This window comes from Danio rerio, chromosome 4 (assembly GCF_052040795.2).
Source record: "Danio rerio strain M-AB ecotype USA chromosome 4, GRCz13ab, whole genome shotgun sequence".
In the NCBI taxonomy this organism is placed as follows: Eukaryota; Metazoa; Chordata; class Actinopteri; order Cypriniformes; family Danionidae; genus Danio; species Danio rerio.
The window spans coordinates 76,082,501-76,107,500 of NC_141024.2; the positions used below are offsets into that span (position 1 = coordinate 76,082,501).

At 41.3% G+C, this 25,000-nt stretch overlaps 3 protein-coding genes across 8 annotated transcripts in view; 1 reads left to right on the top strand and 2 right to left on the bottom strand.

Annotated features, from left to right (window-relative positions):
- The window catches only part of LOC148682569 (uncharacterized), a 1,090,975-nt gene that overhangs the window by 152,296 nt on the left and 913,679 nt on the right, over nucleotides 1–25,000 (bottom strand). The window lies entirely within an intron of this gene.
- LOC137487277 (protein NLRC3) lies at nucleotides 1,103–19,585 on the top strand. 3 transcript variants are annotated; one of them, XM_087249827.2, is made up of 9 exons: nucleotides 1,103–1,345; nucleotides 1,888–2,014; nucleotides 3,729–3,823; nucleotides 3,970–4,083; nucleotides 8,859–10,724; nucleotides 12,747–12,920; nucleotides 13,544–13,717; nucleotides 18,595–18,641; nucleotides 18,724–19,585. In XM_087249827.2, exons 2-9 carry the CDS (start codon nucleotides 2,012–2,014, stop codon nucleotides 19,239–19,241), a joined length of 2,991 nt encoding a protein of 996 aa, XP_087105953.1. In that variant the 5' UTR covers nucleotides 1,103–1,345; nucleotides 1,888–2,011; the 3' UTR covers nucleotides 19,242–19,585. The 3 variants fall into 3 exon arrangements, with proteins under 3 accessions (XP_087105953.1, XP_087105955.1, XP_087105954.1); XM_087249829.2 differs by lacking the exon at nucleotides 1,888–2,014 and adding an exon at nucleotides 3,616–3,648; XM_087249828.2 differs by lacking the exon at nucleotides 1,888–2,014.
- The window catches only part of psmb10 (proteasome 20S subunit beta 10), a 20,852-nt gene continuing 20,458 nt past the window's right edge, over nucleotides 24,607–25,000 (bottom strand). For all 3 annotated transcript variants that reach the window (XM_087246502.1, NM_001328552.2, NM_001002543.2), the window contains one exon: nucleotides 24,607–24,826. In XM_087246502.1, coding sequence (XP_087102628.1) covers nucleotides 24,715–24,826 — 112 coding nt within the window. In that variant the 3' untranslated portion in view covers nucleotides 24,607–24,714. The remainder of the gene's footprint in view (nucleotides 24,827–25,000) is intronic.

Sequence of the window (25,000 nt, forward strand, 5' to 3'; positions counted from 1 at the left end):
TTATCAACATATGAATATTTTGTGGACTTATGTTTTGCAGATTGGATTGCCTGGACCATTGCAGTCAAATTACATGCTATTAGATTGATATGGATCTGTGGACAGGCGGGAGGCTTGAAAGGTGAGTCCCTTGGTTTAAATCATTATATTCACGTAAGTTTTGTCCTTCAAAAGATGTATAAAATGTTTAGTCTTTGTTGGTAAGTAGTTATTTAGTGAGGCTTTCCTTTAAAGCATGCTATGTACATTACTACAGGTGCACTGCTAGAAGAGCAGTGAGAGTTCAGCTTCATTATGTCTAGAGAGTTTGTGGACAGTGATCGAGTTTTGACTGATCTTGCTGGAGAATTGGGTTGAAGACATGGCGGATGTGTTGTGTGAGGCACTTTGAAGTGGAAGGTTTTGATGTTGTTGAAGTTGTTGTTGGAGTTATAGTTGGAGATGTATTTTGAAGTCGTTGTTGTGTTAGCAGTAGTTGGCCGATACAGAGCACAGACACAGTCAAAATGAGCAGGAGAAAATATGACAGAAATAGAAAAGACTCTGAATGCTCTCAATACTCAATAAGATAGAACCTTATAACTCTAAGGTGATAAAATTCCAGCCTGATCTCATGAGGAAACGTAAGCATTTTACATTTTGTCTGTTTAGTGTCTAATTCGTATGAACTCATACGAGTTCAGTCGTACAAATATATACGATTTTAAAAAGGAGGCATGGCACCCAATCCCACCCCTAACCCCAGCCATCATTGGGTGATGAGCAAATCACACTAAATTGTACAAATTAGATCATACAAATTCATACGAATTAGCCACCAAATCAATAAATTGGGAGTTGCCGTGAGATTGTGAGAGAAATACTGTAAACACTAATGAGTGTAGCATGACAGTCAGTGTTGTTGTGTTCATGTGTTTATTCAGTGCTCTTTTGCAGGAAGGAGATGTGCATAGCTAAGGCTCGTTTGAGGCTCATGGTGTAATCTAAATATTCAACTATGACAGTAACTAATGATTGAATGTTCATTGATTTCCTTAGTTTCAGGCATAGTTAAACATTAGTGCTTTTCCTGCACACGTTCTCCTGCTGTATCTGTTTCTGTACTGATCAGCCATTCTCCTGATCTGAGTGTGTTTTCAGTGAACCGCGCTGTACAGCTGAACTTGACTCTCTGACTCCAGGTACATTGTTCCTCTGACTTGTCTCTTGTCTTTTCCTCTTCTTTATCGTACAGCTCCTCCTCCGCATGAGCGCTACACAACAGACATTTCCCCTCAGGAAGAAGTTGGACGTTGTTTCGTTACGGAAGACTCCTTGCTGCTAAAGTAGAACTAATCTAATAGAGGTGAGTTAAGCTGTATATATATTTAGATGTCTGGTATTCTCAGATTTTAGGAGCGTCTCTAGTGTTTTGACACTGGATTACACATTTCAGCCCTCAGTAGCATGTGAGTAAATGTTTTACAGTCATATAAGCAGCTTTACATGTGCATCAGCTACCTAAAACAGACCTTTATAACAGCAGCTCATATTAGGAAAATCTACTATTATTGCGTTTGTGCACAAAATATTGCACAGTGAATAGCTGAAAAGCATTTGAGAAGAACAACTATTGAATTTTATAGTTGATTTTAATAGACAACGGTCTACAGCATGTGTGTTAGATGATTATGAACATTGTATACCGTACAGTTTATTACTGTTAGCCATTCTCTCAAATGCTAGTGAGGTTTGAATCTTATAACCCAGTGTCGCATGTACACTGACTTTCATTGTCTAAATGAGCACACATGAGCTGTTGATATATATGTATGTATATGTACATTTATATATGTATGTATATGTATATGCATCCGAGGGAATTCATTCTTGTTCTGTTAATTCCAGACAGGATCTCATTCAGTTCAAAAATTTACACCGGCTCCATTATACCAAGACAGAATTACATCTATTTTCCCTGATACCTCTCTCTTCTGTGATGAATGCAGGACGGGCTTAGCCACTCTCCTACATGGTAATGCTCTGTGTTCTAAACTGATCCCATTCTGGGCAGATATATGTAAAAATCTTTCTAAAATTTGATATTGTGAATTAGTTTTCGGCCCACTTTTGTTCATATTTGGAGTTTCAGACAAGACTAGATCACTCCAGGACTCTCAAAAACAACTGCTGTCTTACAGCCTTATTGTGGCAAAGAAGCCGGTGCTAAGGTTTTAAAAATCAACAGAATCCCCGTCATTTACATCTCGACTGGAAGAATAAACTAAATTAGCATATTTAGAAAGGCAAAGAAATTGAAACAATTTGACAAGATTTGGTCTTTTTTCCTCTTGAAGGAAAAACTCAGATGGTGAAGGTCACAGCAACACTACTGCATAAGTGTTAATCCCAGGGGTGGGCTGGGTTTAGGGGTTGGACATTTTCGTGTTTTTCGAAAAGTTTATTCTGGGTTTATACAAATAACTTATTTATTACTTTTTATTTATTTTTATTTTTTGTGTGTTATTTAATTGGTTGAATTCTTTTTTGTACAAAAAAAAAAAATAGAGATGTTGTAATATATGCAACCCAGTTGACGTTTCTGGAGACCGCAAAATAGGTCCCGGGAGGTACGTATTTGTGCAGTTTTTGTTTTCGCGGATCCCCGAGAGGCCGTTGTGTGCGCTTTTTCGCATCTCGAACGCCAGCTCCTCCTCCTCCGGGCTGACATAACCCGACAAGCTAACTGGACAAACTGGTTGCGGCACACTGAGGTGAGCTGTCATCCCAGCCGGCGAGCGCAAGGAGGAGCGGCGTCACACTGCCCCCGTTGCGTTCGCTTGAGAAAATTAAATGCAGCCATACGTACCTCCGGCTACGTAAATCGCGGTCTCCAGAAACGAATTTGGGTTGAATATTTGCTGAAATGCTGTGCAAGGCAATGAATATCTCAATAAAAAACCTTCTTAAACTAAAATTTAACATAACATTTAAGGCTATGACTTGAAAGTGACATCATTTGGAGGAGAAGGTGATAGTGATTAAGGATATAATATACAGTTGAATCCAGAATTATTCGCCTCCTTTTAATGTTTTTTTTTCTCTTTTAAATATTTCCCAAATGATGTTTCTCAGATTGAGGAAATGTTCACAGTATGTCCTCTAATGTTTGTTCTTCTGGAGAAAGTCTGATTAGTTTTATTTGGGCTAGAATAAAAGCAGTTTTTAATTGTTTAAACAGCATTTTAAGCTCAATATTATTCGCCCCTTTAAGCTGTATTTGTTTTCAATAAGCTACAGAACAAACCACTGTTATACAATGACTTGCCTAATGACCCTAACTTTACCCTGATTACCCTAGTGAAGCCTTTACATGCCACTTTAAGCTGAACACTAGTGTCTTGAAGAATATCTAGTCTAATATTATTTACTGTCATCATGACATAAATAAATCAGTTATTAGAGATGAGTTATTAACACTGTTATGATTAGAAATGTGCTGGAGAAATCTCTTTGTTAAACAGAAATTGGGGGAAAAATATGTAAGTTTCTTGTACAATGTCCCTTATACTTACCTGATGAATAATATTATTAAAATACTCTCTTTTCATTATGATGGCTGTGATTCTTCATTAGTTTACTCGTGATGAACTTCAGGATTTCAGTGATGTGAGTGTGTACAGCTGCTGATCTATTCTGCTGAATGATGAAGGCTGATCAATGACTGCACATCTGTGATTGTTTCTCAGTGTCTGCTAGAGTTTCTGCTGGACATCACACTCTACACATCCAACATGGAGGACACACACTCTTCTGGAGATCAGGATTTGTATACAGGATGCAGGTATTTTTTGTTTGTCTGTATTTTTATTCACTATTTGCTATTGTAAGAAATACAGTGCTGTTTGATGTGTTTCATAAATGTTGAGTAATATCTGGTGTGTTGAGTCCAGTGTGTGCAGCGCTGAACTCTAATCTCCTCTGTTTTAGCTCAGTTCATCAGAAGAGAGCAGAAGCAGAGCCCAGCTGTGTGTCTCTGAAAAGTGAAGCGTCTATGGATACTCCAATCACATTTAAGAGTGAACACACACAACCTGTTCTCAGGTAGATCATCTGCACACACACCTGACTATACTGCAGCATTTACATGATCATGTGTTTCTAGAAGAGATCAGACATTATTACTCTTAATTCTCTCAGTGCACTGAAGACATCTTATTACAGGGAACAGAGTCACTCTAAAAGTAAATGTCCACACACTCACATTTGATCAGTAGTAAAACCACACAAAAAGGCTATTGAAGCCACATATTAAAGCCAAGTGGGCAGCTCAGTGAGAAAAGCACACCGTATTTCACCTCATAAATAATAATGGGTACAATCAATATTGATTTATTGAGATGGAACTGTTTTAAAACGCAAAATAGCTAAATAGTTGTTAATAACCAAATAGCTGTACAAATAAAAAACAAGATGACCACAGTAGCAATAGTACTCCTATTTTACCCCTTTTAAAACATGTCCTTGGGGTCTCCAGAATATGTCTGTACAGTTTCAGCTCATGATATCTATCAGATCATTATGATTACCTCCACAATAGGCCCAATGTAGACACTGTAGCTGTTTGTAGCCTGTGCCTTTAATGCCGATGAGCTGATTCTAACCCACCTTCATACCCATCCCATGTGAATGTTTGCTCCTGCAGAGTCAAGTCAGATAAACAGCACAGAGACAGACACGAATCAAGCCGATTCAGGACTCAGTTTATGAGTCAAATCCACCAAGTAAGGCCCTGTTTACACTAGTGCGTTTTAGTTTTAAAACGGCGTTTTAGAATGAAAACGATCCGCGTCCACACTCGCGTTTTACCCAGCGTTTCTGAACTGCTCTCCGTCCACACCAAAACGCTGAAAACGCACATCACGTGACCACACACACACTCTCGGGCAAGCGCTCCAGCATTTCTACCCAGATGAGAGCTCTGCTTGTCGGACTGCTCATCAAGCATCTCCCGCTGGATCTAATCTCACTATATTTATTAAACGGGATATTTCATTCATCTTGTTGTCTTTATCTAACGACATATTCCCTGACTTTGGGCATTGGAATCTATTACTTGTTCTCAGGTAATGTGTTTTGGCTGAGCGCAAAGATAAGTTAATGATTAATGTAAGCACGTAGCCTATTCTGTATATTGACTGATCGCTTGCCTTTATTTCCTATAATGTATAAACTTATTGTATGTTATACTTTTATAATGGCCATTATCGATTATTAAAACTGATATTCAGCAGAAGAGAGGGTGTGTTTCGTATTTTCACTGAAAATGTAAGGAGGCAGTTGTTATCGGCTCCGTTTTGTTATAAATATCCACACAGTGAAGATGACGCTCATATATGCAGCACGACGCCTCAACATTTCTGCTGTCTGTTTAGTTGATAATATTAAAATGAAAATAGGCAGTTCCTTATATCAAGTTTATATGTTGAGAAAGTGAAACAACGTAGGCAGGACGATGTGAATGAAGTTATAAAGTACACTGTTCCCTTTGAAGATTTACCCGTGTCCTCGGTATAATCTGCTTTTCCATATCAAACTGAGAAGAAGAGATGCAGCCTTGATCAAACTTGCGAAGTCTGAACTTACAAGGAGAGAATGCAGGACTGAACTGTGTGTGTTAGGCTACTTAATATTGAGGAAAAGCCCCAATCAGAGAGGCGAATGTCTGCAGCCCCGCCTCCGTTTTCAGATGTCTCCGTTTTCCATCATCAACACTGAGACGGAGCAGCAGCGTTTCAGAATGAAAACGGCCTCTCCAGCGTTTTCGAAACGCTCCGTTTTCGGCGCTCGAGAACTCCGGCGTAGTGTGGACGGATGGTGTAACCGTAGCAAAACTTTTGTGTTTTCAAACTAAAACGTATTAGTGTAAACGGGGCCTAAGAGTTGTGATATGTTTGTGGTGGACTTTATTCAAGCAATTAATGCAATGGTGCATTGTTTCCTGCAACGGTTACTCACACACAAATACCATTACAAAGTTTACAGTACAAACAAACAAAAAAAGCACACACACATTTTATTTTTGTTCGTCTCTTTGAAATGGCTCCATATAGCTTTCACAAGAATAAAACTAAAAATAATAGTTTCAATGTGTCCTCCACCCAGTCAGTCTGCCGAATTTCTACCCTGGTTAATCATTAAGAGTTGATCTCTTTCCCCTTTACCATCGAAACTTTTGAAGGTGAATAAATAACCTTCAACAGTCAACACAGCAGCGGCCCAATCTCAAGCGTGGTCAGTTTGTGTACTGTTTGTAAACTTCCTTGTGAAGAAATGCACACAAACACAATGCGACTGGCATCACTGGGGTATAACGTGAGTTTGCATTGTATTACAAAACCCTTGCATCATTGAGGATTGGCATCAAAATTATCAGGAAAGGCTAATCAGGGACTTTGATCAAAGTCAAAGTCAAAGTCAGCTTTATTGTCAATTCAGCCACATGTACAAGACATATAGAGAATCGAAATTGCGTTACTCTCAGACCCAAGGTGCTTAACATTAATATAAATAAAGTAGAGTTTTAAGAAAAAGAAAATTTACGGTATTTACATTGTACACAAAATGTGGTCTAAAAATTATACATAGGTAATAAAATTTGTAAACAATACAATGACATTAAGGGCATATAGCAAATTGTGTGCAAGTTGTGCAGATAAAGAACAGTGTAGTGCAAAAAGGCCTGTAAACATGATAATTGTGATAAAGTGACAGTGTCATATAGGGAGGTAGTATGGTGTGTCTGCATAAAGTCAGAGTTCAGAGGTGCGTGGGGGGGGGAGCGGGGAGCAGAGCTGGGAGAGAGTTCAGCTTCCTGACAGCCTGATGGATGAAGCTGTCTTTCAGTCTGTTGGTCCTGGCCTGGAGACTGCGCAGTCTCCTCCCTGATGGCAGCAGACTGAAGAAGCTGTGCATTGGGTGGGTGGCATCTGCTGTTATGCAGAGGGCTTTACGGGTAAGACGTGTGCTGTAAATGTCCTGAAGGGGGGGGAGAGAGACACCAATGATCTTCTCAGCTGTTCTCACTATGCGTTGAAGTGTTTTCCTGCAGGAAATTCAAATGCATTGCAGGCTCCAAACTGGTGCTCTTGCTCTTTTGAGTTTGCGGAGGAAGTAGAGACGCTGCTGTGATTTTTTTGGCCAGTGCAGTGGAGTTTTTAGTCCAGGAGAGATCCTCAGTGATGTGTACACCCAGGAACTTGGTGCTGCTCACACGCTCCACAGTCGCACCGTTGATGGTCAGGGGAGCATGGAGAGTGTGCTCTTTCCTGAAGTCAACAACAATCTCTTTCGTCTTCTCCACATTCAAAAAGAGATTGTTGTCTCTGCACCACTCGGCCAGACGGCTCACCTCGCTTCTGTAGTTTTCCTCATCGCTTTTGTTGATGAGACCCACCACAGTTGTGTCATCCGCAAACTTGATGAACAGATTGGAGTTGTGTGATGGTGCGCAGTCATGAGTGAGCAGGGTGAAGAGGATAGGGCTCAGAACACATCCCTGAGGGGCCCCAGTTTTTAGAGTGATGGTACTGGATGTGTTCCTGCCGGCCCGTACTGCTTGTGGTCTTCCAGTGAGAAAATCCAGCAGCCAGTTACACAGAGAGGTGTTTAGCCCCAGCTGGAGCAGTTTTTGAGAGAGCTGTTGGGGGATGATAGTGTTGAATGCTGAACTGAAGTCTATGAACAGCATACGGACGCAGGAGTATTTTTTGTCCAGATGTGTGAGTGCTGTGTGAAGTGCTGTGGAGATGGCATCATCAGCCGAGCGGTTGGGCCGATAAGCAAATTGAAACGGGTCCAGGGAGGGGGGGGGGGGCAGACTTAATGTGCTGCATAACAAGCCGTTCAAAGCACTTCATGATGATAGGAGTCAGTGCAATTGGACGGTAGTCATTAAAGCAGGAGGGAGATGAGTTTTTTGGGACCGGAATGATGGTAGTGGCTTTAAAACAGGTGGGGACGACAGCCTGGGTTAGAGAGATGTTAAAAATGTCTGTGAAGACATTAGTGAGTTCTGATGCACAGTCTCTCAGTACACGACCTGGGATGTTGTCAGGGCCCGGAGCTTTGCGTGCGTTGATCCTGCTGAGAGACTTCCTCACACTGTCCGGAGACAGAGTCATCACCTGGTCACCAGGGGGAGGTGGCATCTTCTGTGCAATGGTGCTGTTTTGTCCCTCAAAACGAGCGAAGAATGTGTTTAGCTCGTTCAGCAGGGGGATGGTGCGGTCACAGGTCTGTGGTTGGGGTTTGTAGTCTGTGATGGACTGTATTCCTCTCCACAGACTCCGTGTGTCCCTGCTGTCATTAAAGCAATGGGCTATACCTCTGGAGTACTGTCTCTTAGCTTCTCTGATGCCACGGGAAAGGTTGATGGTGTTGAGCAGGGGATTGGGGTGAAATAGGCTGCTAGTGTGTGGGATGGTAAGGAGTTGTTGCATAGCTTTAACCAGCTCCTCCATCAACATAGTCAATTGGTTTAATTGTTTTTGGTGTGCGGTGAGCTGGGTGGCTTGAGCAGTATGTTTGTGTGTGTATGTATATATATATATATATATATATATATATATATATATATATTATATATATATATATATATATATATATATATATATATATATACAGAAGCTCTGGTATTCTGCCTTAGACATGAGGGATGATGGGGGATTGAATCCAGAACTGCAATTTGGGCAATGGCTCATTCTGAATTAAATCTGTGCATTGTGTCTCAGCTGTTTCTGAGAAACACATACATGGCTTTACTAAAGGATCTTTACACTCTTACTCATTGATTCTTTGTGTTGTTGTTGTTCCTGCAGTGTGGATGGAGATGATCAGACTGGAGACCTGCAGCAGGATTCACTCCAACCAGAACATGATGAACTCCAGAGAGTCAAAGAGCAGCACAAAACCAGCATGAAGAAAAAGTATGAGAGATTATTTGAGGGAATCCACCATGGAGAGACTCGAACCCTCCTGAACAGCATCTACACACAGCTCTACATCATAGAAGGAGAGAGTGAAGGAGTGAATGAAGAACATGAGGTTTTACAGATGGAGAAAAGAGCCAGAACAGAACCCTCACAACACACTCCAGTCTACTGCAATGACACCTTTAAAGCCTCAGCTGGAGCAGGACATGAGGAGAAGATCAAGAAGGAGAAAGCCCAGATCAAGACTGTTCTCACTAAAGGCATCGCTGGAATCGGGAAAACCGTCTCTGTGCAGAAGTTCATTCTGGACTGGGCCGAGGGAAAAGACCATCAGGATGTAGATTTCATGTTTGTGCTTCCATTTCGAGAGCTGAACTTGATCAGAGATCATCAGTACAGTCTTCACAGACTTCTGCTGGACTTTCATCCTGAACTTGAAGATCTGGAGCCCAAGATTTATGAGCAGTGTAGAGTTGTGTTCATCTTTGATGGTCTGGATGAAAGCAGAATCACACTCAACTTTTCAGATGAGGAGAAAGTTTGTGCTGTGACTGAATCTTCATCAGTGGCTGTGTTGATGCGGAGCCTCCTGAAAGGAGATCTGCTTCCCTCTGCTCTCATCTGGATCACCTCCAGACCAGCAGCGGCCCATCAGATCCCCTCCAGATACATCAAGCGTCTGACAGAGATTCAGGGATTCACTGAGCCTCAGAAGGAGGAATATTTCAGGAAGAGAATCAGCGACGAGCATCAAGCCAGCAGAATCATCTCCCACATCAGAAGAGCAAGAAGCCTCCAGATCATGTGCCACATACCCGTCTTCTGCTGGATCTCCTCCACTGTGCTTCAGAAGCTCCTGGAAGAAGATGTGAGTGCAGAAATCCCTCAAACTCTGACTGAGATGTACATCCACTTCCTGCTGATTCAGATCAACATGAGGAAGCAGAAGTATGAAGAGAGAGATCCAGAGAAACTCCAGAGAGATCCAGAGAAACTGCAGTCCAACAGAGAAATTATTGTCAAACTTGCTGAAGTGGCTTTCAGACAGCTGATGAAGGGCAATGTGATGTTCTATGAGGAGGACCTGATTGAGAGCGGCTTAGACGTCACTGATGCCTCGGTGTATTCTGGCATCTGCACTGAGATCTTCAAGGAGGAATCTGTGATTCATCAGAGGAAAGTCTACAGCTTCATCCATCTCAGCTTTCAGGAGTTTCTCGCTGCTTGCTTTGTGTTACGCTGCCATTTAACTATAATAATGAAGATGTTGACAAATTATGTGTCAATAGAAGATGCACATAAACAAGCAGTAGATAAAGCTGTGGAGAGCAGTATTGGTCATCTGGATCTGTTTCTGCGGTTCCTGCTGGGCGTCTCACTGGAGTCCAACCAGAGACTCTTACAGGATCTACTGACACACACAGAGGAGAGCTCAGAGAGCATCAGGAGGAGCTCACAGTACATTAAAGACAAGATCAAGGGAGATGTCCCTCTTTTGGCTGACAGATCCATCAATCTGTTCCTCTGTCTGCTGGAGGTGAAAGATCAGACTCTGTCCAGAGAGATTCAGGAGTTTGTGAAATCAGACAAACACTCAGAGGAGAAACTCACTCCTGCTCACTGCTCAACAATCTCCTACATGCTTCAGATGTCAGAGGAGCCGCTGGATGAGTTTGAGCTGAAGAAGTACAACACATCAGATGAGGGAAGACTGAGACTGATACCAGCTGTGAGAAACTGCAGAAGAGCTCTGTGAGTATTCATTCATTCATTGATCACAGTAGACAACACTGGAGCCTGCACTGAAGACTCAGATCAGTTTAGTTCCGCTTTTACCTCCCTTGATAGTGAGGCAGCCAGTGGTACGATGCTATTCCCTCAGGTGGTGAGCACCGCCATCTGGAGGGGTAAACTGAGACCCCTGTCTAAGGTAGGTGGGTTATCTCTGTCTCTCACAGATAGAGCCCACACCACCATGCCGCTTCTGCCCTGCACCGCAGGCTTATGCGTAAACATCGCACAGTGATCGACTATGCTCCCATGACCTTCAAATCAGACCTTCCGTGCCCTGGGGAGGATGATGGCCACATAGTGGTCCGGAAATGCCACCCTGGCTTACCCTGAAGATATTTGCCACGCTGACAAAGTATGCTTTCTTAGTGTGCCCATATCCCAGGCAGGCCTTCTCTGTGGCACCGTCGGTGATTTAACCCAGGAGTCCCCTGTGGTAAAAGATCAGCCATGTGCGATGAAGCAGGTCAGGCAAGGAGTTGAAACTCCCGTAACAGGACACAATTAAATAATCGGGCCGCGAAGCAAATCTAAGGCGGGCCGCGTGGAGATGAGAGGAACCGTTCTTTCCCCGGCGGAGGCCACAAATGAATGTAGCGATCCAAAAAGAGCCGCTTTTCCTCCCTCTGTTTGTGGCAGCCCAATTGCTGCCATCATGGGACACGCTGCCTTTCAGCTTCCAGCTTTGGTGCATTTCACTACAGGCTTGATGGCACCAGAGGATGAGCTCCTTTCCCACACCTCCACGGGAGGTGGGCCCTTCACTGGCTTTCCCTGCTGGGCACAAATGCACTGGCTCTCAGCTGGCCCCAGGTTTACGCAATATATGTTTTCTTTTCCCCAGTGAGCCTGCTCTCACAGACATGTGCAAGGGTGGGGAGACGAGGAGCGGGTAATTTCTGACCCAACTGGACCCGAGTTTCTATACACACACTCCTCGTGCTAACCCTCCCTGAAGAATTCCCCGGAAAAAGCACTCCTTTTTCTGGGACAAGCACCCTCTGGCACCTGTGCAGGGCCCTGGAACCTCCTTGGATGGTTTCTAGACAGAGCGAGGTGGACCTAGGTGACCTATCAGTGCGATGGTAACACTGTCACTCAGGCTATAGCACCCTATTAGGCATGCCTATGTTTTGAAGAGGAGTCTCCCCAGACATGCCTTATTAGTGTTGCGTTATCTTCCTTCAAGATAGCTGGACCACAGGCTGTCTCCCTTCACACTAAAGGTTTGGCGTGCGAGCATCCTCGTTCTCTCTGGGGATAGAAGCATAACCTCATCAGCCGGTATCTTTAAGGGCCCGTAGAATATGTTTTATTCCATCCCCGCCCCCTCTCTTGCCCTCTTGCCCCCTCTCTAGCCCCAGCGGTTATGATCAGGTCCGTTGAGCCACTCGATCAGTATCTACAAGTTCTGTCCTTAAGGCAGCTCTGCTTATCACATTGGTATAAGAAGGGCCAGGATTCCTGTGGCATTTTCAATCAGCGAATTGTGCTGGTAATTCGGACCGACTTACTCCTTCGTTTACCTGAGACCTCAGTTCACCTTGTGCCAAGGCTCCTGTTGCCCCCTTTTAATTAGATAGTGAGCCTGCAAGCGCTGCCTGCGGAGGCGGCAGACCCAGTCTTTTCATTGCTATGTCTGCACACTTGGCCTGTTCATTGGCCTGTTTTCTTGATCCTAAGAGTGATTGGTCATCTATTGCACTCCCAACAGTCAGTTTATTACAGGAATTTTTATGCCACATAAACAGTCAAACAGTGACTGTGATCACAGTGTGATATGCAGTGAAATGCTGACACAACCTCAAAAATAATATCTATAAGATAACATTGTAAAAGCACTATACAAATAAAGGTGAATTAAATTGAACCGGACACACGTACATTTGGCAGTGTCAGTAGAATTCTGCATAGTCTACCAGATTAACTCATTAATATTGTTGTTTATTGTTGTTTAACAGACCTGATATGTCCTCTACACAGGCTACAGTGCTGTAATCTCACTGTTGAGTGCTGTGAGAGTTTGTCTTCAGCTCTACAATCCTCAAACTGTGTGCTGAGAGAGCTGGACCTGAGTAACAATGACCTGCAGGATTCAGGAGTGAAGAAGCTCTCTGATGGACTGAAGAGTCCAGACTGTAAACTGGACACACTGAGGTAAATAAATCAACCCCATATTTCAATGATATAAATGTTACCATAATTAGTTGTAAATATCATGTAATGCCAAAGTATGATGAGATGAGAGAAATACATGTGCAGTAATGATTATTGTACTGTGCTTCACAATATTATGCAAACTATTCCTGATTTTCTTTATTATTTGATGTAAATGAGTCAGTATAATTGTATAACATAATCAATTTAACCCTTCTTGGTCCTCGCGAGGTATGAAGTGGGGTGGAGTCGTTCGTTTCAAGTTGAAGCGGAAAAAGGGCCAGTCGTGCTGACTAATGGTTTGCGACTCACTAACTAGACTCTCAATGGAAAATAAAGAAAAGAAGGTATCGGAGATGTGAATGTTCAAGCTGTGCGATTAACCCTTTCCATCTGGGTCTATGCCTGCTTACTTGGAAAGTTTGCCTGGGTGATCTCCTTTGTTCTCCATGCTATATTCTTTAAAAATTAGTATTGTCATGTAATTGTGGGGGGAAATACTTGTAATAAAGGATATTTGTAAAATTCTAATTAATTTTCTCTGAGTTGACAGGTGTTAGTGATGTCTCTCTGTCAAACTAATGTGATGTGGATTGTGTGTGTGTGTGTGTGTGTGTTTGTAGATTGTCTGGCTGTATGGTGACAGAGGAAGGCTGTGGTTTTCTGTCTTCAGCTCTGACTTCAAACCCCTCACACCTGAGAGAGCTGGATCTGAGCTACAATCATCCAGGAGATTCAGGAGTCAAGCTGCTCTCTGAACAACTGGAGGATCCAAACTACACACTGGACAAACTCAAGTATGTGGAGCAGCACTTACAAGTTTATTCATTCATTTATTCATTCTCTTTTCAGCTAGTCCCTTTAATATTAATCTGGGGTCGCTACAGTGGAATGAACCACCAACTTATCCAGCACATGTTTTACACAGCAGATGCCTTTCCAGCTGCAACCCATCTCTGGGAAGCATCCATACACACTCATTTACACTCATACACTACGGCCAGTTTAGCCTACCCAATTCACCTGTACCACATGTGTTTGGACTGTGCTGGAAACTATAGCACTTTGAGGAAACCCACGAGAACGCAGGGAGAACATGCAAACTCCACACAGAAACGCCAACTGACCCAGGCGGGACTCAAACCAGCGACCTTCTTGCTGTGAGGGCACAGCACTTATCCATGTTTAATTTAGATGATTTATCTTTAGATGCAGAGAGCAGATTAAACCTTGAAATTCACCCTCACTGTCATTGTGTGAAGTACTGTAAAGACCCAATGAAATGCAGTTAGCATCTAACCAGAGGAGCAAATAACAAGAGTACATATTATGTAAATTGTTGGAATATCCTGCCAATTCCATGCGTGTTCGATAAGAAAAGGTCTGGAGATTTTTTTTCTTTAATGCCAAAAATATTAGTAATTTATTAGATACAAATTTCTTAGATACAAATAATTGGATGACAGAGCTCTGGGTTACGTTACCCCAATGTAATACAAGAATTACACACAGGAGGTTCACAACTAACTTACATTTCCTGACTCCAGCATATATACACAACTGACCTTAACAGGTGGAGTTTTGGTTTAACGTCACTTATCAGTCATTCTGCAGTCCCTTGGCTCTTTGTAACCCCAGACATACTTCCTCTTTCTGCAACCCTTCTCTGCATACCAGAGCTGAACACTTCCGTGCATCTTTAATATATTTCACACTTCTACAAGCATCAGGACAACTTGTGACATGTCTAGACTATAGTTCTGGAACAAACCTAAATTTATTTGTTTGTCTGGTCAAGATGTTTTATAATACAATAGAAAAGATTGATTAATCTGTTGTTAGTCTAAACATTTTTCTAATAAATGAAAACACAAAAGTTATAAGAATAAATTCCTTTTCTCTAACAAAATGTATAAAGCTATGAGGAGTATAAGAGCCAGTGCAGGAGTGCAGGAGACATAATGGTGCAGTATACAGTGAGTATAAGGAGCACTACACAGTAAGGTATACAGTGACAAATTTATGTCATGAGCATCTGTTTTTTAACAAAACAAAGGGTGGTCACGCCGCCCTCAACCCTAAAGTAAAAGCGGGGGTGGGGGCGCCTAGACGCGGAAATAACTGAGGGTGCGGGTGGTAAGGGTAGTGTCGCGGACGCCGCCCTCTCTATTCTGCCGCCCTAGACGTGGATATAACTGAGGGCCTGGGTGGTGAGGGTAGTGTTGCGGACGCCGCCCTTTCTATTCTGCTGTCTTAGACATGGATATAACTGAGGGCGCGGGTGGTAAGGGTAGTTTTGCGGACGCTGCCCTTTCTATTCTGCCGTCCTAGACGTGGATATAACTGAGGGCGCGGGTGGTAAGGGTAGTTTTGCGGACGCTGCCCTTTCTATTCTGCCGTCCTAGACGTGGATATAACTGAGGGCGCGGGTGGTAAGGGTAGTTTTGCGGACGCTGCCCTTTCTATTCTGCCGTCCTAGACGTGGATATAACTGAGGGCGCGGGTGGTAAGGGTAGTGTTGCGGACGCCGCCCTCTCTATTTTGCCCCCCTAGGCGGCCGCCTAGGTCGCCTCTATGGATGCGCCAGCCCTGTATGTATATATATATTTATATATATATATATAAACAATTTAGCTTTTTTTTCGCCATTCTGTACACTTAGTCCAACCAGCAACCTTCTTGCTGTGAGGCGACAGCACTACCTACTGCTCAGTGTAATTTCACACATCTCAGTACTGTACACTATGTACTTATCTAGCTTTTTCTAGAAACCCAATGGCATTTCACTGTGATCTTCTCATAAAGAAAGAGCACATTATTACTCAGCCACAGAGTGGGGCAAATTTTAGCATAAGACTGTAGATGTAGCTGGTTTAGACATATTTAAGTTGATCTAGCTCTTCCTGTTCTATGATTTTAAAGCACTGTAGGTTATTTTGATTCAGTGGAATGTTTACTGAATCTGAAGTATGCAGCAGTGCAGAACATCTAACAACAACATCTTCTATTTTCTGTCTGAAGCCTTCAATTTTATCACTGAAAGAGATCATGAAGTCATCATTTGCAGTGGAACTGACTTTGACTAGGACTGATTATCTGTGTGTGTTATCCCACAATTAATTTATCAGTATTAACTAGAAATCAAATCAGCAAACTCTTTTTAAAAACTGACATAGGGTCCTGGGGGATTATATACACTGATTAAAGCTCCCCCTGGCTTCCATTTTCCTTTCATCTATATGCGGATGACACTCAGATGTATATTCCTTGAAAACAAAATGATATAAATGGCTCACAGCCACTGCTGGCTTGTTTAGAGGAGCTTAAACTTTGGTTCTCAGGCAATTTATTATATTTAAATGAAAATAAAACTAAAGTAATTTGTATTTGGGCACAAAGAAAAGTCTCTGTTAGATGTCAGTGTGGGATCTTTGACCCCACATATTACCCAGTGTGCAAGAAATCTCAGTGTTATGCTTGATAAAAACTTAAAATTTGACAATCAGATCGGTACTGTCATAAAAACCTGCTTTTACCTCCTCAGATAACTAAAGTCAAGTCGTTTTATCCCAGATTAATGTTTAAACAGTGATTGATTTCTTCATAAGAACACGTCTGGATTACTGTAACTCTCTCTATGTTGGTATTTCTCTCTCTCTTGTCTGTAGCTGGTACAAAATGCAGCAGCTAGACTTCTCTGGCATCCGCAAGTATGAGTCGCTAACTCTGATTTTAGCTGCACTTCAATGGTTATATATTAAATACAGTATTGATTGCAAAGTTGTATTATTTGTATATAAAGCCGTCAATAATCTTGATCCTCAGTACCTTACAGTCTGTATGCCACCAGCCCATAAATGTTTTCTCTGCAGTTTGTGTCTGTGGTCCTTAAAGATAATCAAAAATCACAGTTTACGTTGTCGACTCTTGATCAGAGTATTGTCTTGATCATATTACAATCAGAGTATTGCTGTCCATGTAAACACACTCACTGAATGTGCAAGATAATGTCACAAGCTGTCAAAGAGTACGTTTACACGGACATGAAAAATTTGATTCAAAATGACATGAAACTCCGTAGGAAATGTGTATAGCGCGTGATGCAATGACGTTAATCAAATCATGTGCTATAACATATAAAAGGGGATCATGATAGGAAAATCCAAAAACCAGTCACACACTGAAAGCACACATTCACGTTATTTAAAATGAAACCATTCACATGGTGCTCTGTGGTGCCACAGAAATATGAACAGTGTCCAGAGTCGTGGCTTGGCGCCGCAGACAGCCGCCGAGTTGTGAATTATAAAATGCATGACGCTGTGTGTCATCGAGCAGCGCTTTTAGTGTGTGACCTGCTGTACGTTCTTGTCGCAGCACCGGAGTTAGGCACCGAAATTTGTGTGTGCATACCGGCTCCAAAGTTAGGCAGCAGGTTACAGTACCCAACCCTAGTTTTAAATGGGGCGAGCGAGAGTCTATATGGCTAAAATGTGAATTTTCACTCACTAGTCAGACAGAACGAAGCGTCCTGGAGATGTTGCAGATGTGCAGACCATCAGCACAGGAAAGCCGAGGACGCTCCCAGAAAAAATTCCAGTTATTAGCGAAGAGCAGCTTCTGTTCTTCACACCATGTTAATAGCCATTCATTCAGAGAGAAGAGTCTACTGAACCTTCATTTGCTCAGCGGTAGGTAGGAATCCGTCCAGAAACGAGTATCTGCGTGGTGGGCGAGGTGCATCGAAACGTCTTAATCAGGCTCTTGAAGTCTCCCTTGAGGATCTCCGTCTGCCGCAACCTGATATCGTTTGTCCCCGCATGCAGGATACACTATCTAGTTATTAATGCAGTTATTAAAATATGAATATTATGCATTAATCAGCTAATCAGAATCAAGCATTTAACAGCCATCTAATGTCAACATGAATGAATAAAAGAAGTGTACTTAATGTGTGATGTTTGATGTGGTTAACTTTGACTGCAAATCTGCTGAAAATAAAGTGAAGTTTGTTCATAAACTAATCTCGAGAGGATCACGTGCTTATGATTGATCACAGCCTGTCCTGCATTAGCCAATTCATGATTCACCAATCAGATGATTCCTAAACCACTATAAACACCCTCAGCTCCATTTAACAGCCATCTTCCATTTGAAGAATCCTCCCTTCCACCCCTGCTCCTCCTCCTTTCCTAGATGGGTGGCCCAGTGTTTAGCACTGTTGCCTCACAGCAAGAACGTCACTGGTTCAAGTCATTATCAAGCCAGCTGACATTTCTGTCCGGAGTATACTTATTCTCCCTGTGTTCATGTGGGTTTCCCTTGGGTTCCCCGGGTTCCTCCCACTGCCCAAAAACATGCAGCTTAAGTTAGTTGACTAGTCCAAATCAGCACATAGACATGCTGCTAGTAAGCAGTTATCTCTTAAGAGCGATCACTATCTGTTCATTAGCTACTACAGCAGGGGAGTACTCCAGATCTACCTGAGCTCAAACTCCCCTCTCGATTTGCAAACGAGAGAGAGCCCCGGGCTCGAGGATCTTATGAGCTCAGGGCTCTCTCCTGGGGCAGCATGCCAAACAAGCTTTAAAATCAATCATCAGCTAAGTGTGAACTCTTGAACTGTGTTCAGTGTTTGTTTAGTGACTGAATGTTAATCTGTGTGTGATTACAGTGTGGATCATGGAGGACAACAGAGGATTACAGCAGGACTGCACAAATGTATGTCTACACACACACACACACACACAGTCTGCTGTAGTGAGTGTTGTTGTGTTATAAATGTGTGTGTTCTTGTGTTCAGATGTCTGTTTCCTCACACTGGACACAAACACAGCACACATTGAACTCAAACTGTCTGAGGAGAACAGAAAGCTGACCCGAGTGAGAGAGATACAGCCGTATCCTGATCATCCACACAGATTTAGTCATCCTCAGGTGTTGAGCAGAGAGAGTGTGTGTGGACGCTGCTACTGGGAGATTGACTGCATTGGAGATGTGGATATAGCAGTGGCATATAAGAGCATCAGGAGGAATGGAGATGGTAGAGAGCATCTGCTTGGACATAATGATCATTCCTGGAGTTTGATCTGCACTCCATCCAGTTTCATGATCAGATACAATAACATAGAGACTGTTCTCCCAGTGAAGCCGCTCAGCCGTAAACTAGGAGTGTTTGTGGATCACAGTGCAGGAACTCTGATCTTCTACAACATCTATAGAGACACAATGAGCCTCATCCACTCAGTCCAGACCACATTCACTGAGCCGCTACATGCTGGGTTTTGGGCTCAGTATGGATCATCGGTGAAACTTAGCTGAAGACTGACGAGAGATTTACCCAGAATCCTCTGCAGGATCAAACAGTAAATGTGAGACGAGATGTTCATCAGTTATGCTCTTGTAATGTTGCCTCTACATCTGTATTCTGAGCGTACACACACACACACACACACACACACACACACCTACCTTTAGCCAGAACAGTCGTCCTCCACTGTAAGCTGCTTTGTTTAGTTGATCAGTAATGAGATGAGCTTGAGCTGATGTCTGGATTGCTAATACAAACTGTAGGAGTTGATCTCTGCTTGTCCTAATGTCTGGTTGTCAATAATCCCAGGTGAAAAGAAGTGTACTTGAGTGCATTAAAAATATACTAAAAACAATTAAGTGCATTGTAGTGTAATATACTGATTAAAAGTATGTATACTAATAAATGTAACTAGTAATTTAATACTGTAACGGCGTTACTTTTGACAGTAGCTAATACTGTAACATGTTACTTTTGAATCTAGCTAATACTGTAACGAAGCTACTTTTGACAGTAACTAATACTGTAACGTCGTTACTTTTGACAGTAACTAATACTGTAACGTCGTTACTTTTGACAGTAGCTAATACTGTAATGGCGTTACTTTTGACAGTAGCTAATACTGTAACGGCGTTACTTTTGACAGCAACTAATACTGTAACGGCATTACTTTTGACCGTAACTAATTCTGTAACGCGTTACTTTTGACAGTAACTAATACTGTAACGCGTTACTTTTGACAGTAGCTAATACTGTAACGGCATTACTTTTGACAGTAGCTAATACTGTAACATGTTACTTTTGAATCTAGCTAATACTGTAACGAAGCTACTTTTGACAGTAACTAATACTGTAACGTCGTTACTTTTGACAGTAACTAATACTGTAACGTCGTTACTTTTGACAGTAACTAATACTGTAACGGCATTACTTTTGACAGTAGTTAATACTGTAACGTCGTTACTTTTGACAGTAGCTAATACTGTAACGTCGTTACTTTTGACAGTAGCTAATACTGTAACGTCGTTACTTTTGACAGTAGCTAATACTGTAATGGCGTTACTTTTGACAGTAGCTAATACTGTAACGAAGCTACTTTTGACAGTAACTAATACTGTAACGGCATTACTTTTGACAGTAGTTAATACTGTAACGTGTTACTTTTGACAGCAACTAATACTGTAACGGCATTACTTTTGACCGTAACTAATTCTGTAACGCGTTACTTTTGACAGTAACTAATACTGTAACGCGTTACTTTTGACAGTAGCTAATACTGTAACGGCATTACTTTTGACAGTAGCTAATACTGTAACATGTTACTTTTGAATCTAGCTAATACTGTAACGAAGCTACTTTTGACAGTAACTAATACTGTAACGTCGTTACTTTTGACAGTAACTAATACTGTAACGTCGTTACTTTTGACAGTAGCTAATACTGTAATGGCGTTACTTTTGACAGTAGCTAATACTGTAACGTCGTTACTTTTGACAGTAGCTAATACTGTAACGTCGTTACTTTTGACAGTAGCTAATACTGTAATGGCGTTACTTTTGACAGTAGCTAATACTGTAACGAAGCTACTTTTGACAGTAACTAATACTGTAACGGCATTACTTTTGACAGTAGTTAATACTGTAACGTCGTTACTTTTGACAGTAGCTAATACTGTAACGTCGTTACTTTTGACAGTAGCTAATACTGTAACGTCGTTACTTTTGACAGTAGCTAATACTGTAATGGCGTTACTTTTGACAGTAGCTAATACTGTAACGAAGCTACTTTTGACAGTAACTAATACTGTAACGGCATTACTTTTGACAGTAGTTAATACTGTAACGTTGTTACTTTTGACAGTAGCTAATACTGTAACGTGTTACTTTTGACTCTAGCTAATACTGTAAAGAAGCTACTTTTGACAGTAACTAATACTGTAACGTTGTTACTTTTGACAGTAACTAATACTGTAACCTTGTTACTTTTGACAGTAGCTAATACTGTAACGTGTTACTTTTGACTCTAGCTAATACTGTAAAGAAGCTACTTTTGACAGTAACTAATACTGTAACGGCGTTACTTTTACTAGTAACTAATACTGTAACAGCGTTACTTTTGACAGTAACTAATACTGTAGCGCCATTACTTTTGACAGTAGCTAATACTGTAACGAAGCTACTTTTGACAGTAACTAATACTGTAACGGCGTTACTTTTTACTAGTAACTAATACTGTAACAGCGTTACTTTTGACAGTAACTAATACTGTAACGTTGTTACTTTTGACAGTAGCTAATACTGTAACGTTGTTACTTTTGACAGTAACTAATACTGTAACGTTGTTACTTTTGACAGTAACTAATACTGTAACGAAGCTACTTTTGACAGTAACTAATACTGTAACGGCGTTACTTTTACTAGTAACTAATACTGTAACAGCGTTACTTTTGACAGTAGCTAATACTGTAAAGAAGCTACTTTTGACAGTAACTAATACTGTAACGGCGTTACTTTTGACAGTTACTAATACTGTAACGGCGTTACTTTTGACAGTAGCTAATACTGTAACGAAGCTACTTTTGACAGTAACTAATACTGTAACGTTGTTACTTTTGACAGTAGCTAATACTGTAACGAAGCTACTTTTGACAGTAACTAATACTGTAACGGCGTTACTTTTACTAGTAACTAATACTGTAACAGCGTTACTTTTGACAGTAGCTAATACTGTAACGAAGCTACTTTTGACAGTAACTAATACTGTAACGTCGTTACTTTTGACAGTAACTAATTCTGTAACAGCATTACTTTTGACAGTAACTAATTCTGTAATGTCGTTACTTTTGACAGTAGCTAATACTATAACGTCGTTATTTTGACAGTAGCTAATACTGTAACGGCGTTACTTTTGACAGTAACTAATTCTGTAACGGCATTACTTTTGACAGTAACTAATACTGTAACGGCGTTACTTTTGACAGTAACTAATTCTGTAACGGCATTACTTTTGACAGTTACTAATACTGTAGCGCCATTACTTTTGACAGTAGCTAATACTGTAACGAAGCTACTTTTGACAGTAACTAATACTGTAACGGCGTTACTTTTACTAGTAACTAATACTGTAACAGCGTTACTTTTGACAGTAGCTAATACTGTAAAGAAGCTACTTTTGACAGTAACTAATACTGTAACGGCGTTACTTTTGACAGTTACTAATACTGTAACGGCGTTACTTTTGACAGTAGCTAATACTGTAACGAAGCTACTTTTGACAGTAACTAATACTGTAACGTTGTTACTTTTGACAGTAGCTAATACTGTAACGAAGCTACTTTTGACAGTAACTAATACTGTAACGGCGTTACTTTTACTAGTAACTAATACTGTAACAGCATTACTTTTGACAGTAGCTAATACTGTAACGAAGTTACTTTTGACAGTAACTAATACTGTACCAGCATTACTTTTGACAGTAGCTAATACTGTAACGAAGTTACTTTTGACAGTAACTAATACTGTACCAGCATTACTTTTGACAGTAGCTAATACTGTAACGATGTTACTTTTACTAGTAACTAATACTGTAACAGAGTTACTTTTGACACTTTTTTCAGAAGAAAGAAAGCTGTTATTTATGATTTCTGATTGACCTGCTGATTAGCCGCCAGACTCTGAGCATGCTCTTCTCCCTTATTGGGTGTTAGATCATGCTCACCTCTCCACGATAATGTTTCATGCAGAGTATATATTTTGAATTCCCAGAGATGGGTTGCGGCTGGAAGGGCATCTGCTGCTTAAAAACTTGCTGGATAAGTAGGCGGTTCATTCCGCTGTGGCGACACCGGAATAATAAAGGGACTAAGCCGACAAGAAAATGAAATGAAATTAATACATTTTGAAAAAGGGGAAAAACAATAAATCGTTGTATGAATGCTGTAATGTTTAAATAATTTACCATTTAAAAAGTGTTAAAGACATGTAAACATCAGAAAGAACGCAGCATCTCATTTCCTATAAGACGCGTTCTGTTCTCGTGGTGTCCCGAGTTCATTCTTCAGAGGACACCTGGCAAGACCGGTCTCCACAAGAAAGCAAGTCCATTTTCTGTGTTCTTGGAATTAAGAAACAGCCAGTGTGCAAACCAGCAAGGACAAGAGGCAAATGAACACAATATAAAGTTATATTAAATATATAAATTAGAGAACACAAGGAACAGGTGGACAAGATCAGACAAACAAGGACTAAACAAGATGGAGAGGCACTAGAGGTGACAGCGCCGGATCCTGACACCTCTTATAAAGACATTAGTGTCAACACTTTTGTGTCTCCACAATGTTTCTGTAAAGTTTCAGCTCAAAACACCCATCCAATTATTTGTTATACCTTTTAAAATGCTAGGATTTTGTGCTTTCAACACCATGTAGCTGTTTCTGTGGCCGGTGTCTTTAATGCTGGTTCTCCCCGCCCCCCGTGCCTGTCAGAGTGGGCCTCAATCTTCGCAGCGACATAACAGACATGAAGCAGATCTTAAATAACATTTATAAGAAATAATACAGTAACTTTCATAACTAGTCACTCTCAAAGTTCAGGCGTATACACACACACACACATAGTGCATATGTTCATCTTTGCACTGTTATTGCACAGCAAATGAGACAGGATACAGGTTAATTTCCACTGCTGTATGGATATTTGTTATGTTACTGTACAAAATAAACCTGATTTAACGTCCACATCTTCCTTTATAAATGTACTAACCCTCAGCTGTGGCGATAAAGTAAAGCTGAAGTAAATCGCTGTAATTAATTACACACATGCTCTGATTTAAAGCATTTTTTACTGGTCAAACTCACTCTAGATCACATTTTAATAACAGAACAATTCACTGTTAATCAGAAGTAAAATAAAAACAGGCTATTCCAGAGTGAATATTTCTCTAATATTGAAGAATCAGAGTCTGAAACTGGGGAAATGACACGTTATCTGGCAATTAGTAGGAGAGCACCCACACAGTCTGGACTAACTTTAAGTCGACTGATCTGATCTAACAGACATGAATTACTCTTATAAACTCCTCATGGGGCAGGAAGGGCTTGACTTCAGCTGACAGACTGAAAACCTCCTCCGTATTAGTATGTTACTCTACAGTGTTGACTGTTTGTCAACAGTGCGAATCACACGGCAGCAGCTCGCTGCATTTCGGCATGTAGACATGATCAGATGATCTGCAGCAGAATGAGGATGAAAGGGGATTTACGAGACTTTAAATGTGGCATGGTTGCTGCTGCCAGATAGACTGGTGAGTATTTCAGAAACCGCTGATCTACTGGGATTTTCACGCACAACCATTTTGACAAAAGAAAAGTCTCTCTAATTTTAGGTATAATTAAATGAACTTTTATTGAAAGCTTTTTCCTGACATGATTTGACTGGTTTAGAGAACTCTGGAGTGTTGAATATTTGTGAAACAGTATTGAAGATGTCACTCGGTGTCCATCACGTGCACAGACTCGTCCACAACATCCAGAGTCAGAGGAGTCACGGTCTTACTGAGCACAGCAGTGGTGCCCGGCTTATACCTGTACGTACCGCCCCTGCACACAAACAAACAAAGGGAGAATTAACAAGACATGTCTGCCTCTTCATATAAGAGTTTTCAGATATTTGGCCTCGAAACAAGACACGAAATCAAGGTAAGAAGAGCACTGATCTGCAGGGTGAGGACTGACATCACCAGATCGCACTACAGAATATTACGTTTACACACA

Coding starts and splice junctions, on each gene's coding strand:
- LOC137487277 (XM_087249827.2), top strand. Junction 4,084..8,858: donor CACACACAACCTGTTCTCAG/GTAGATCATCTG, acceptor TTGTTCCTGCAG/TGTGGATGGAGATGATCAGA. Junction 10,725..12,746: donor AGAAACTGCAGAAGAGCTCT/GTGAGTATTCAT, acceptor TCCTCTACACAG/GCTACAGTGCTGTAATCTCA.